Here is a 14,406-nt window from a genome sequence, read left to right as displayed (position 1 = left end):
AAGCCTAGCGATAGATCCTGACTTCAGGCCTGGGTAAACCCAGGTCTCCAAAAATGTGTATCTTTCTCCATCTTAGGGATCTGCTTTGCTCTGGATTCTTCACTCTCAGACCGCCTCTCCCCACCCAACCCCAAAGGTGACAAGAAGGTCCCTGGCATCACCACTCTACCCTCTAGCCAGCTGTGCCACTGGGCAAGGGACAAACAAGCTCATCTTTTTTGCTGATTTTCCCATGTCCATAAGCAGACTGACAAGGGCCCAGCATGGGCCACACACTAATTCCTGAACCCATGCCAGGAGCAGGGGCATCTAGTGGTTATGTGGCCAGGCTCAGGTCACTGTCCTCCCAAAGGTCTCTCAGGGGCTGGTCCTCAAGGCAGGGCAGCAGCTGCAGATACCTCCAAAGGGGTCCTAGCATTCATGCTCCTCCCCACCAGAGAGCTGTGAATCCCTGAGGAGGATAGGGGGCAGATGTGGACCCTGCTCAGACCTCAAGGTTCCTGCTGTCTTGGTGCTAGCAGAGGGCGCAAGAATATCATCCTATCCCCACCTCAGTTACAGAGGGTAGAGGCCCTGAGGGTAGAGGTCCTGGGGCAAGACAGCCTGATCTCCCAACTCAAGCTCTAGCCCTCAGCCATTGGACCTTTGCACAACCAGTACCTCTGTTTTCAAGTCTGTTAACTTCCTCTGGCAACTGCCCTAACTCTATACTGACCTGCACCAGCCCCAGCCTCAGGCCCAGCCAAGTTCCAGGCAGCCTGGCACACTCCACATCAGTCAGCCCTGTCCCTCCTCCCTGTATCCCACTTGGAACCATCGGCTCTCTGTGACACTAGACTAAGTGTCTGCTGCCCACCACTTTTTAAGTGCCACGAGGGCCCAAGCTGGATCTATCTTCACTCACCATTAGGTCCCTAGTACCAGGACAGGCATGAAGCCTGCTGCTTAGGAAAGAGGGAACGAGTGAGTGAAAGTGACAGTGCACTGGGGAGGTTGAGAAGCAAATGCGGCAGCTCCTGAACCAGCTCTGCTGTTTCCTAGCAGGATTACTCAACCTACCTACTCCTTACTGTCGCTGAGCCTCAGTTTCCTCAAAGGTCCAATGGGTGCAATAAATGCCTACTCCTGCCAGGGCCTGCAGAGCCTCGTGAAGTTAGAGACGTATTACATTAGAAAAAATGCTCTAGAAAAGACGTAAAAAGCTTCGTTTTTTCTCTAACGTAACTGAAGATTATCTGTTTAGAATTTCAGGACTTTTTTTTTTTTTTTTAAGTAAAATAAAAAACACCAGATGGCTTCGAAGTACGCAAATGTTGGGCCAGTTCTCGTGACCTTCCTCGTGAGACCCAGCCCAAAGTACAGGGGGAAGGGGAGGGGACGGCCGGGAACCAGGCGGGGGAACGCAGACCTCTGTGACTCACGGCGGGGCCAGATTAGGGGTCCCGAGATTAGGCCCGCTGAGCGCAGGCCAGCTGCGCGGAGAGGTCAACCAGCGCCCCTCTGGGAGGAGGCGGCTTCCTGGGTTCCCCCAGCTTTGCTCAATACTTGGGGAATCCCGGCCTCCGACTTCTGGCTCTGCGATAACTCCCATGTTCGAGTTCTGACATCGCCTCGGCTGCCCAGTTTTGGCAAAGTCCCTTTCCATCTCTGAGCCTACCTTGTGCTGCGTCTCTGGTGCCCTAAGTCTGGCACACAGAGGGGCGCATACCCGGAACACGTGTTATTATGCCCGACATTGTACTCTGTGACTTAGACACAGACTGCCTTAAACAACATTACGACCCGGGAGGTAGGTTCCATTGTTATCCCTATTCTACAGACAGGAAGGCTGAAGCGCAGAGCAATTCAGTCCCCTGCCCAAGGTCCCACGTCTACTCACTGGTTGAGTCTGGGTCTGAACTCAGGAAGCGTGCAGCCCCCACCAGCCCGTTTCCAGACTCTAACGCCGGACGCCCACGTGCTACAGCCGGGACTTACGCCTGGGAGCCGCCCCTAGCCCGCTGCCCAGACTCCTGGGGGCCTAGTGCCCGCCGTTGTCACGACAACCGGGGGCCAATGGGAAGCGGGCAGGCCGGAGGAGGCCACGCCTCGATCCCGCCCCTGGAGGAGGGCTACGAGCTATAAGGGCCAGAGGCCGAGCGGCGGGAGCTACCAGGAGCGCGAGGTGCGCACGGCGCTATCCAGTGTCAGCAGAGCGTAGAGGCCCGGAGCCGGGAAGGGCGCGAGGAGCGGCCAAGATGTGTGGTGAGTGCAGCGCCCACCTGCGGCCCCCTCCGTGGCGGCCGCGGGTTCCGACGCCCCGGCCTCTCAGAGCCTGGGCCCAAGAGCCGGGCCCTGGGGACTGGAGGCGGCCCGAGATGGGTTCGTCGATTTGCCCTGGTCCCCGACAGAGGGACTTTCACGGGCTGGGCCTGCCTCCCCTTGTCCCGGCCGCCCAGTGGGTGTCCCAGGGAGGGGTGAAGGGGAGGGTGCCGAACCCCGTTCTCGAACCCACAGAGGGGAGGGAATTGGTCCTGTCCTAGGCCTGGACCCTCGAAACACAGAGGTGTGTCCGCACCCCATGTCCAGTGAGGAAAGCGCCCCCAAGTCGCCCACAAGGCGGCCAGGCGCAAGCTAGCGCGCATTCCGGGCGCGGGGTGCCCAACGCGACTCAGCCCATCGCGAACACCGATGAGAGGTGACCACACCTGCACCGTCCCCGTGGTGTCGGGAGCAGCCCCTGGTAAGCTCGGGAAGGGCCTGTGCGTCCTCCTCGCGTCCCAAAATGAACTTTTTGTCCCTAGAAGGGTTGATTCCGGATTGCCGCCTCTTCGCTGGAAAGAGCTCTCGGCGAGGCGCGGGCAAGAAGCAGCACCTACCGCCGAGCTTCGGGCGGAATCTGGGAGAGGGAGCCCGGGACTGGGAGCGGGATCGGGCCCCGGCGTCTCGAATACCGCGGTGACTGGGCGCGGTCCCTCAAGGCTGCGGGACGGTGGGGAGGGCGGCCCGGCCCTGCGCGCACATCTGCAATTCCTTACTCTCCTTGCTGGACCGCCTCCACTGGCTGGGGAGAGGGCCGAGAACTTCTGCTGGGACAAAAGGTCACTGTGCTTTTTTTTTTTTTTTTTTTCCTTGAGTGGGATTCAGTTTCCCATTACAGCCTCCTGTGGCTGGAGGACCTGGTGGAACTTTTGAAGCCATGAAAGGCCTCTGTCTGACCGTGCTCAGGGCTTCTGGGGTCGGGTGTGCCAGCAGTGAGCCTTGGGCCAAGGTCTGTACAGGCCTTGTTTCTGAGGCCAGGCGCTCCTGAAAAAGTGAAAAAGGACCGACTGACCAAGGAGCAGGCAGCTGATTTTTGGGGTGCAGCCTCACCCAGGCCAAGCAGACATCAATTTAAATTACTGAACCCTCAGCAAAAATGTCAGGACTCCTGGGCGTCATTGGTAATGTACATATAGGGCTGCCTGTAGGCATTCCTGGGGAGAGAGATAAGGCAAAGGTGGCAATTTTGCCAAGAATCTTTGGGTTCCAAACTCCTTAGTGCGGCATTCAAGGCCCTTGGCCACCTGGTGGTCTTAGAGCGAGACTGGTGCACCAAGACCCTCCCACTGGGTCTGCCCCTCCAACATGAGCTGCTTCCCTCCTTCCTCCTCTCAGATGCCCTTCCGTCCCTACCACCACCCTAGCCATCCTGCTTCCTATGTACATCCACCTTTCTCTGTTGTCCTTCTGAGTCTGGGGGCACTCAGACTCTCAATTCTGAGTTTGTTCTGCTTTCTTAAAGGGCTGCTGTGTTTTGGGCCCCTAGGGAAAAGATGAGCTTTGGTTTGTAACTACCTGTGTCCTCCCAACAGGGCTCCCTGCTGGCACACCCCACCCTCCAACCCTCAGTTAAGTCGGGGAGTCTTGTGGAATTCCTGCATGGGAAAGTTATTTCCTTTTCAAGTAGCCAAGAGAAAGTCTCAGCTGGGTGCTAATGTGCCTTTAACATCTTTCTGACACTTGCCGAGCACCCCTTGCACAGAGGAAGCTGTCCTGGGCTCAGAGCTCAGAGCAGCAGATGGCTAAAATTGAATCCATTGGTTTGGTTTGTTTGTGGGTTTTTTTTAATTTTGGATTATGATCTGTGTATATATGGCAAGTGATATTAGTTTTCCTTTATGTTTGTTTTCTTTTGTAATGAATTTAAGTTTTAGAAACTTTGGTCAATTTTATAGAAAAATATTAAAGAAATGATTGTGCCTTTGGTACAAGGATAGTGCAAAAATTGTGAAGGTGCTCCTGGAATAAACCACTTACCCTCTTCACTTTACATTTGGGGAAATTGAGGCCCAAAGAGGTCTGTGCATACCTTTGTCTGAGCAGTTGTTTTAGGTCTTTTCTCTGGACTGGCTGTAGCCCTGCTGGGATTTGCCACCTTGAAGCCACCTCAGAGCTCAGATCTCTGGGGCTGGTTCCGCAGTGGTCGTCAGCAGGGGTTGAGCTGAAGGCACGGGGCTCACAGTGCCTCCTACTCTCCCTTGTCTTTGCTGCTTCTCCCACAGGAAGCTGGACCCAGTTCTAGTTGATCCTCCACACACTAAGCAGATCACCCTCAAAGTTTTAATGAACTGAGAGTTTATCTGAAGCAACACATAGGTACTCATGGGTGGTTTTATTGACATCTGGGAATTGCTGGCATTTTGCTGACTTTCTGCTGATAAAAAGGTTACTATATTCCCTCTCCCTCCCTCCTTTCCCCACTCTAGAGAATAACTGCTCCTGGAGAGGCCCTGTTTTCCAGGCCCTGGGGCTCTGTGGGCATGGTCCTCCCCTCAGAGAAGGGGCAGGTAGTTGGAGGGGCAGTCCAGAGGCTGACTAGGGACAGAGTAACTCATGAGGTAAATGCTGCCCATAGAGGGAAGACCTAGGGCACGAGCTGCAGCCTGGCAGCCCCATGCCAAACCGGCAGCCAGACATCGTTCTGTTTGGTGCACAGAATTTAAACTTTTTTAAAAAATTTAATTATTGTAGTTACCAAATAGCACAATTGGGAGATTTCACATTAAATAGATAGGATTTTGACTTCTCTTGAAAAATTCCGAGGATGAGCAACTCTGAGTCCATGTTTCTGAATAGTTTACAGTGATTCCTGGGATGACAGGTACAAGCTCCCCATTTCTCCCACCCTGACCCAGCTGCCCCACTCACTGATGGTACCTGATGGCCCCCATGCAGTCTGAGGTTGGGACCCCAGCACAGTGGAGGCAGAGACACTGACTTTCCCCAGAAGAGAGAGAGGGACCTGGGACAGTGTCACAGGCCTGATTTCAAGTATGAGCTCTACAGAGAGAAGAGGGTGATAGGTGTGCCAGGCTGAGGGCACAGCATATGCAAGGGCATGGCGGCATGCATGCTTGGGGATGTGACAAAAAGGATTGCATGTCCCATCTATGAATTCTTAAATCTTCCCTGTCCTTCATTACTACACTTAGTCATATATGAGGTGGGGAAAAAAAGACTTGAAGAAGAAAAAATTCTTAGTTTTTGCTAGAAGGTAAAGCCCTTGCCTTGAATTCATCATCTTTTGTATTAGCTCCTCTGGCTGCTGTAACAAATTGCCACAAACTTGCTGATTTAAAACAACATAAATCTATTTTCTCACAGTTCTGGAGACTAGTTGTCCAACAATCAGTTTTACTGGGCCAAAATGGAGGTGCCAACAGGGCCCCACTTCCTCCAGAAGCTCTAGGGGAAAATCTGTTCCTTGCTTCTTCCAGTTTCTGGTGGTTGCTGGCATTCCTTGGCTTGTGGCTACTCATTCCAGTCTCCTCTTCCATGGTCACATCACTTTCTCCTCTTCCATATTAAATCTCCTTCTGCTTCCGTTTTATAAGGACACTTGTTATTTCATTTAGGGCCCATCTGTATTATTCAGGATAGTCTCCCATCTCAAGATCCTTAACTTAATCACATCTATAAAGATGCTTTTCCATTTACAGATAGATTCTAGGAGTTAAGACCTAATATTTTTGAGGACGATCATTCATCCTGCTACAGTTGGGTTCTTGCTTTCAGATGCCTTCTGCAAGAATAGTCCAGTGTTGTCAATCCCAGATGGCTACAAGAATGTTGACCAGAGGGCTACCAGCATTGCCTGCATCACACACACCCAACTCCTCTGGTCCCAGTCAGAAGATGAATGTAGGCATCAGTTAAATACCCCTTCCTTCACTGGCATCATGCCACACACCCAGATGGACCAAATAGTGTTCATACTTTCTCTAAAAGTCAGTTCCCATGTCATATAAATATCGTGCATCTTGCTCTCCATGTGTGTACATGATACCCTTCCCACTCATCTCTTCTCTGCAAGAAATAGGCATGGTTTTATTCCCCAGAATCAAGAGGGGCCAGGACACACACCCACACCCACACACAGTGTGTTTACTGCACAGCAGTCTTTCAGGAGAACTTGTCAAATGCTTATGGGGCCTCGCTTGCCTCTTGTCTTAGGTGAGGAAACAGTAATCTAGGGAGATTACTTGGCTTAGGAGAGCTCATCCTTTTGTCCCAAACTTCTTTTAGCTCTCAGAACCCTGTCATATTTGACACTCCCTTCCTCCTTATAACAGTTCAGTTCATGGATGGATGCCTCAGAAGAGACTGGACTGGAGTTGATGGGGCACAGACTCTGGGGTCAGGACGCCTGGCTTGTTGCCTCTCCAAGCCATAGGAACCTTGAGAAACAGAGCCCCCTACACAGGAGTGTGCAGATAAATGTTTAGCAACCGGCTCTTTGGTTTGCCAGTTTCTATGGTGTGAATACTCTCACCGTGGCTAATTTCAGGTCACCAGCATGAGGTCCCTGAGCATGGAGTTGGGAAGAGATGCACACAGTTGGCTCTTCAGAGCCAGTCTTAGCAGCTCTCTAACACCCCTGCCCCTACTTATGGGACTTTTGTGGCACTCTCTGGAGGGCTGCAGAGAGGCCAGCTGGGCAGGGGCTCAGCACAGCCTGCCACCCTCCTCCACATCCTCCTTCTCCTCCCCATCATCATGCCATTTCCCCAGCAGTCTTATTCATCAGGGGTTTCCCAAGTTCTGAGAAACCTTCTGGACATTTTGTGATATAAGATTAGTAAATAGTGCTTTTAAATTGAGGAGTTATTTTTATATTTAGCAAAATTTGCTTATAAAGGAATAGTAACTTGAGGTTACAAACACTCTTGGGAGAACGTTCATTAGGTGCAAAGCCAAGTAATTTAATCTAGTCATCTGCCTCTTTTTAATGTTCAAAGGAAATATTTCACTGGAAAAAAAAAGTCTGGCTTTATCATAGCTGAATTTGGCAGTTTGAACTCTTTTTTTCTTGAAAGTTTTTTTTTTAAGTACAATTAAGAGTATTTGTATGTTGCTTCCCCTTTGTTTTGGTGAAACCCTAAGGGGACAGGGACACCAGGAATTTTCTATTAAAAAGAAAAATGCCTTGCCCACATTTACTGAGCAGAGTCCCCTGTTATCTCAGGGATTAGAGTGTTGTGGTAACTTTAACCCTTGGAGTCCCAAGGAGGCCTGAAACAGGGTAAGGCTGTCCCCAGAAGAGCCAGCCCCCTCCTGACCCTGAGCCAGGCCTGGGGACGCCTTTGCCTTTGTGAGAGGATCCAGCTGTGCTATCTCCACCCTTACTCTCACTTCTGTGAGGAAGCAGCAGAAATTGTCTTTCCCACTTCATGAATAAAGTGGCCTTCCCCAGTCTGCACAAGGGAGGCCTGGACATCCAGAGAGGCCACAGCCTCCTTTTGCAGCCCTTGCTCCTGGCCCAGTGGCCTTCCCTTCCTTAGGGCCTCACCTGGAAGGGTATACTGCCCACCTCCCCTGGCATGCCACACACACACTCACACACCCAACACATTCACACACACCTGACACTCAAGCACAAACTCATGCACATAAACATACTCTCACACACATACACACTCAACACACATACCTGACACTCAAAACACACACATACCCCCCCCACCCACACACATACTCAGGAATTTTATGAGGCATAAATCCAACTGGCCATGTCTTCCAATTTGGGACTTAGAATAGTATCTAATCTCTAGTAGACTCATGGACTAAGGAGGTCAACCTCTTCAATTCTGAGAAGCACTGGATGGTGGTGGAAAGAGTGACCTTGGTCTGGAGAGGGTCCCATCCTGTCTGGGTGGTGACATAGCTCCAGTGGAGCGAGCCCTACCCTGTATGAGGTACAGGTGGTATCTCTGCCTGGGACTGTTCACCCTCAATCACAGTGAGGGCAGTGTCTTTCATTGGGAAGCTGATCCTTGGAAAGATGGAGAAGTTTTCCAAAATGATAGCCACAGAATCATAATGTGGACCCTAGCCCACCCACTGTAAACTTAGACCTTCTTCCCTCATCCTCCAGGCCCCAAACAACCCCTCCCCCAATCCAATACACCGAGCACCCCAGGGCTTGTAGAGAAGTTTCCAGGAGTTTAGTGATCCTACTTCTGGCTGGGAATCCAGAGACATTGCCCCTCCATCTTGTCATTGTCATTATCTGTCACTTGAAGGTCGAAGTGCCCCTACCTGCATGGATGGACCTCTGTGGTGCGTTTGGTCCTGAGTTCCTATATGATCTCTCAAGCCATATTTGGAGGGAACATTAGAATTCCCAGACCCCCAAGGTGGGCTGGGCTAAGGGGCCACAGTCCCCTCTTAAAGGGCTCGTGTCCATCCTGTATCACATCTGCAGTCTCTTCTGGAGTCCCTCTGAATTTATCTGGGTTTTTCTACCTTTGGAACCTTTTCTCACTCACTTTTCCCATCAGTTTTAAGAGTGGGACCCTGAAAAGCTGTTTCGAAGCTCTGGATGCTAGGATGGCCGTGTAAGCAAGGGGTATACACTGAGCTGCAGTGGTTGGGCCAAAGCAGCCTCTGCCCCAGGGCTGGGCATCTCTCCAACCAGCTTGGAGGTATTTCACCATCCCTCTTGGGCAAGGGAGGTGTGTAGTGGGAGCCAGCCTTGCTGTGGTTGCCTCTGCCCTGTGGGGAGGGGGCTAGATGGGAAGAGAAAGGTGGAGTTAGAAGCAGGAGTGTCCCGGGGAAGGAGTGACCTCCCAGGGGTCAGGGTAGGGTGTATCAACATGGCCTGGACCTCACCAGGGGAGCTCTGAGTGTCCATCAGGGGCCAGATGGGCATCTCCCCACAGGCCAGGCCCCCTCTGCAAGCTATTTCTCATCACTTGAAGTAGGATTCTAAGACAGGTCTTATGCTAATTTGGGGGGGCAGCAGTGATGAGCCCCCTGCAATCAGGTAGACCTGGTTGTGAATTACTCAACTCTTTGGACTTGGAGCCAGAGATGCCCTGTCTGTCCATGGGAACCACAGCCTGGATATAGGCATTGTGAGGATTAGACAAGATGAGGTTCTGAATATATTGGCACATGGGAAGGCTTCATGAGTGGTCATAGTGGTGGTTGTGATTTACTTTGCAGTCCCACCCACTGAAATTCTGGGATCCTTTCCCAGGACCTGGTTCATTTATCTAGAAGGCTTTCCACTCCAGTCCTAGGGTCTTCAGAGTGCATGATGGTTGGGGGTGGGTAATGCTGGTGCATATATGCCTTTATGCTTGAGTGTCTTAGGGTTACCCTTAGAGCAGTGCCTCACTGCCCTGGTGAAAGGAGCTAACACTCGGGGACACCAGACTCAGCACTACCCACCTCTTTGGCCTTTCTGTCCCTCATGCTTACACTTGGGGGTTCTCTCTGCTTGTGCATGGCTGAAGGTGGCTGTCTCCAGCCAGCTCAAAGGTCACCTTCTCTGATCAATACCCCCCGCAAATCCATTCATTTATTCATGTATTCATTCATTCAAAAAGTAGTTACTGAGCACCTAAACTGTACCAGGCTCTGTGGTGGGTTCTGGGAATATAGCAAGGAATAAGACAGATAAACAAGACACGTGTGGTCTCCATCCTTGTGAAGGTGACAATCCAGTGGGGAGTCAGACAAAAGACAAGAAGGGAAGTGCTATATAGGAAATAAACAGGGCCATGTGACTTTTTAAAAATCGGGAGAGGAGAAGGCCTGTAATAGGCTGGGTGGGTGAGCTGTCGGCCACCTTTGCAGAGAGCCAGTCCAGGAGCCTTCTGCCCCTTTCCCACCTCTCAGCTCTCAGCCTCTCTGCCTGCAAGTCTCCTGAGGGGTCAGGTGGTCCCTGTGCATCATGTCCTCTCATGACTCGTCCTGCAAGGCCCCCTGACTGGTCCATCTCGGCACTTCGCAGCACGTAGCACAGTGATGAAGCCCCTGTGGGCCAGAGGAATGTTTATGGGATGATTTACATCTTAATCAATCTGTAACCAGATCACACATTTGGTTTAATCATCATTTCCCCAAGTAGAAAGCCAAAAATAAATACCAGTAAACTGGTACTATTTTCCTTGTGGTTTTATTTAATGATGATTTCTCAAGGGTTTCCCTTGTGCTGTATACATACCTGCATTTGTGCCGCACGCTCCCCAGGAGGAGGAAGCTCTTTGCCTGCTCCATTTTCACAGATACAGACACTTACTATGCAGCAGGCACTGTTCCTCTTGCTTTACAAAGACTCCCATGAATTCTCACAACAACCCTAGGAAGTAGGTGCTGCCATCACCATGCTCCACTGGGAGTTCAGTGACTTGCTCCAGGCCACACAGAAGCAAGGAGTGGGCTGGGATTTGAAATCGATATTTGGCGAAGGTGGTAGGCCGTAGCTGCCACCCTCTGTGCTTCTTGCTGTCACAGACTAGTGAGCAAGCGAGGGAGGAGGAACCCAGGCGGGGTGACCCTGAGCCTGTCTTTATACTCATTGGACCGTGTGCTGAGACTGCTTTCTGCCTTCGTGTGGCTGTTGTCCCTCCAGGTGAGCAGAGCTGGGGAGCCACGGTGAAGTTGATTGGGCTAGCTGACAATCCTGTACCCACCACTCTCTAATTCATATAGCAGCACATGGTAACATACTACATACAGGCATGTGGCAAAATATCCTGACTGTACAAAAAGGACACATGCAGTGGGAAAGGAGTTTCTGCCTTCTGTCCAGCACCCTCGTCAGTGGCAACCACTGCTCCTTGGGTCTTCCAGAAACACGCTATGTGTCTCCCTGCCCCACCTTGGGTAATTTACAGATGTTCTGCAGGCCACTTTTTTCCCTTGACACATCTTGGAGATGTAGCCTGTTTTCCAAGAGAACACACAGCTTCACCTTGTTCTCTGTATAGGGCTGCCTGCACGTGGCCCTACAGTGGCCACATGTGGCCGTGCCATCACTTACCAGGGCCCTGCCAGGCATCAGGCTGTCCCCAGTCTTCAGCTACCACAGACAGCGCTGAGCAACTATCCTAATGCAGGCACACTTGAATCTCTGCACAGATATCTGTTGGATACATTCCTAGAAGTGCAGAAGCTTTGTTCAACAGATGTGTACATTTTAATTTGAGAGATTGCCAAATTGCCTTCCAAAGAGAGTATATAAATTTGAACTCTCACTTGTTGTCAAACTGGTGGATCTTTACTGATTTCATAGGTAAAAAATGGATTCTCACTGCAGCTTTTATTGCAGATGAAAGGGATTCCAGAAGGGAATTCTGATATGAATAGCAAACAAAATTCCTGGGAAAGCAGCTTTATTCTATTTAATTATTTTTTTTAATAGTAAGAGCACAGTATAGGTGCTGTTTTATTCACTTTCATTTGGTGGCGTGCAGGGAGAATCCAGCCAAGAGGAGAGAGGAGAGAGACAGTGCTTAAAAGAATTTACTGAACAGAGGTTGGTATGCAAGAGATTTCATGTTAAAAATTAGATTTACGCCTTCTTGCGCAAAGACCTTGAAAACCACTTCTTGGCAGCCCCTCTCACCACAGTAATCAACCAAACTGTGCTTGAGTGGCTGCCAAGCCTCCCAGCTGGGTGTGGACACAGCTGGTGGTCCTGATGGCAAGGCCCCTTTAGCCGTTCCAGCCAGTTCCAGCCCACCAGGGGCTCTGGCAGCAGCACCTCCCACCAAGGCGGCTGTTCTGGGTCTCAGAGCCAGAGATGCATACGTGCCTGATGTGAGTTCAGAAGTGAAGTTTGGCCCAGAGGACGGGGAATTGCAGGGGAGAATCGGCAAACATACAGCGCTCTTGTAAAAGAATTTCGGATTTAAAAGAGTTGGTGTTTTTCCTTTCAAAACATTTAAAACAATTTATGCATATATTTGTTTGATGACCACCTCTCATTCTGACTCTAAGGATCATATGTGTTTTATTTTCCTTGATATTTGTAAGATCTAACAGAGTGAATGCCACATAGGAAAAAGGCTCTAGATATTTTCAAAAGAATGAATAAGAGGATGAATTCTGGCCAAATAAATAAATAAAAAGAAGTTGGAGAACACAGTAGATTGTATATAAAACTGTGTATTATTTTTTTAGGGCATAAAGCCAACAAAGAAGACAAGGCCACTGAACAAAATAGAATAAAAAAATATATATCTTTTATTCCATGCTTATGGGAGAAAAATAGACAATAATTTGACTTTTGGAAATATACATTGTCTCCCCCAAGCCCCCACCTCCAAAAAAAACAAGAGTTGGTATATGGGCCTTTGTGTCATCTGCAATGCCTGTTGGCTCCCCTTTGTGAGGGTGCAGGTATAATTCTAGAACAATTCCCAAGGTGCCAGGAGAGTTTTGCAGTTTAAAAGACTACAAAAATGGTTTGTGAGTTGCTCCATCCTTCATATAGCCATCTCCCATAGCTATGTGCTCTTTACATTGACTGGAATTTGACCATATCCCTCCAGGGAACTTCCTGATTTTTTTGCAGAAAAATTAATGTTATAGAAAGTTTTACCTAAGCATAGATTATGGTGATGGCTACACAACTCTGTGAATATACTTAAAAACCATTGCATTGTACACTTTAAATGGGATAATATTATGGTATGTGACTTGTATCCCAATGAAGCTGTTAAAAATTTACATTAAAAAGTAGCTGTCTTATATATATATATATATATATATATATATATATATATATATATATGTAAGGTAACAAAAATACATCCTCTGACGAGAAATGTTTAGGTTTGAAGCATAGCTGAGCACAGATGCTCAGCTGGGGAAACACTTCTCACCTGACCTAGAAGACAAAAATAGCTGACTGCCAAAATTATCCTTGGCCATTTTTAAAAGAAAACATCTGTAACTGCTCAGAAACCACAGTGTGTGTGTTTTAAAACATAAACCCTGCCCCTTAATACTCATGTGCAAATATATCCTGTGTACAGTAGCATACAGTACCTAGGAATGCAAAATATAATTTTTAGCACTGTATAATTTCATCGCCTTTGTTTTGACTGTGTCTAGATTAATTTTAACAAGTTAAATTTCTATGATGTGACCCTACTTACTGCTTAGGAATATAATATTTACTTTAATCTTTTAGTTTAAATCATTTAGTTTAATCTTTCATTCAAATATACTATATTGACTTGAATATAATCTAGAGACATTACAGATATTACAGAGATATGACATGTGGTTTGCTGTATAATTGCAATCATCCCTTAGTTATCTGCTGGCAGGTTGTCCTCTCCAGGGTTTATCTCTGGCAATTTTTTTCCCCACTTTTATTGAGATATAATTGATGTATAACATTGTATAAGGTTAAGATATACAACATAATGATTTGTATATGTATATATGTATTGGTATATGTTACATATGTATGTGTATATGTATATACATATTGCAAAATGATTACCCCAATAAGATTAGTTAACATTCATCACCTCACATAGTTAAAAGTTTTTCACTGTGATGAGAACTTTTAAGATCTACTCTCTTAGCAACTTTCAGATATACAGTAGAATATTAACTATAGCCACCATGCTGTACATTACATCACCAGAATGTTATAAGATAATAATAATAATAATGTTATAAATAATAATGTTATAAGATAATAACTGGAAGTTTGTACCTTTTGACCACCTTCACCTAATTCCCTCACCTCTCATCCCCCACCTCTGGCAACCACCAATCTCATTTCTTTATCTATGAGTTAGTTTTTTTCTTAGATTCTATATAAAAGTGAGATCATACAGTATTTGTCTTTCTCTGTCTCACTTATTTCACTTAACATAATGCCCTCAAGGTCCATCCATGTTGTCACAAATGTCAGGATTTCCTCCTTTCCATTAATATTACATATATAGGGCTTCCCTGGTGGCTCAGTGGTTAAGAATCCACCTGCCAATGCAGGGCACATGGGTTTGAGCCCTGGTCCAGGAAGATCCCACATGACGTGGAGCAACTAAGCCCATGGGCCACAACTACTGAGCCTGTGCTCTAGAGCCCACGTGCCACAACTACTGAAGCCCATGCGCCTAGAGCCCATGC

At 48.4% G+C, this 14,406-nt stretch overlaps 1 protein-coding gene across 2 annotated transcripts in view; it reads left to right on the top strand.

Moving 5' to 3' along the window:
• Positions 1-1,447: 1,447 nt before the first annotated feature.
• Positions 1,448-14,406, top strand: part of GFPT2 (glutamine-fructose-6-phosphate transaminase 2) — a 43,859-nt gene continuing 30,900 nt past the window's right edge. For both annotated transcript variants that reach the window (XM_067032248.1, XM_059060515.2), the window contains exon 1: positions 1,448-2,244. In XM_067032248.1, the coding sequence (XP_066888349.1) occupies positions 2,238-2,244 (7 nt within the window). In that variant the 5' untranslated portion in view covers positions 1,448-2,237. The remainder of the gene's footprint in view (positions 2,245-14,406) is intronic.

This window comes from Kogia breviceps, chromosome 4, assembly GCF_026419965.1.
Source record: "Kogia breviceps isolate mKogBre1 chromosome 4, mKogBre1 haplotype 1, whole genome shotgun sequence".
NCBI classification, from domain to species: domain Eukaryota; kingdom Metazoa; phylum Chordata; class Mammalia; order Artiodactyla; family Physeteridae; genus Kogia; species Kogia breviceps.
This window is presented reverse-complemented; position numbering and strand designations above follow the sequence as displayed.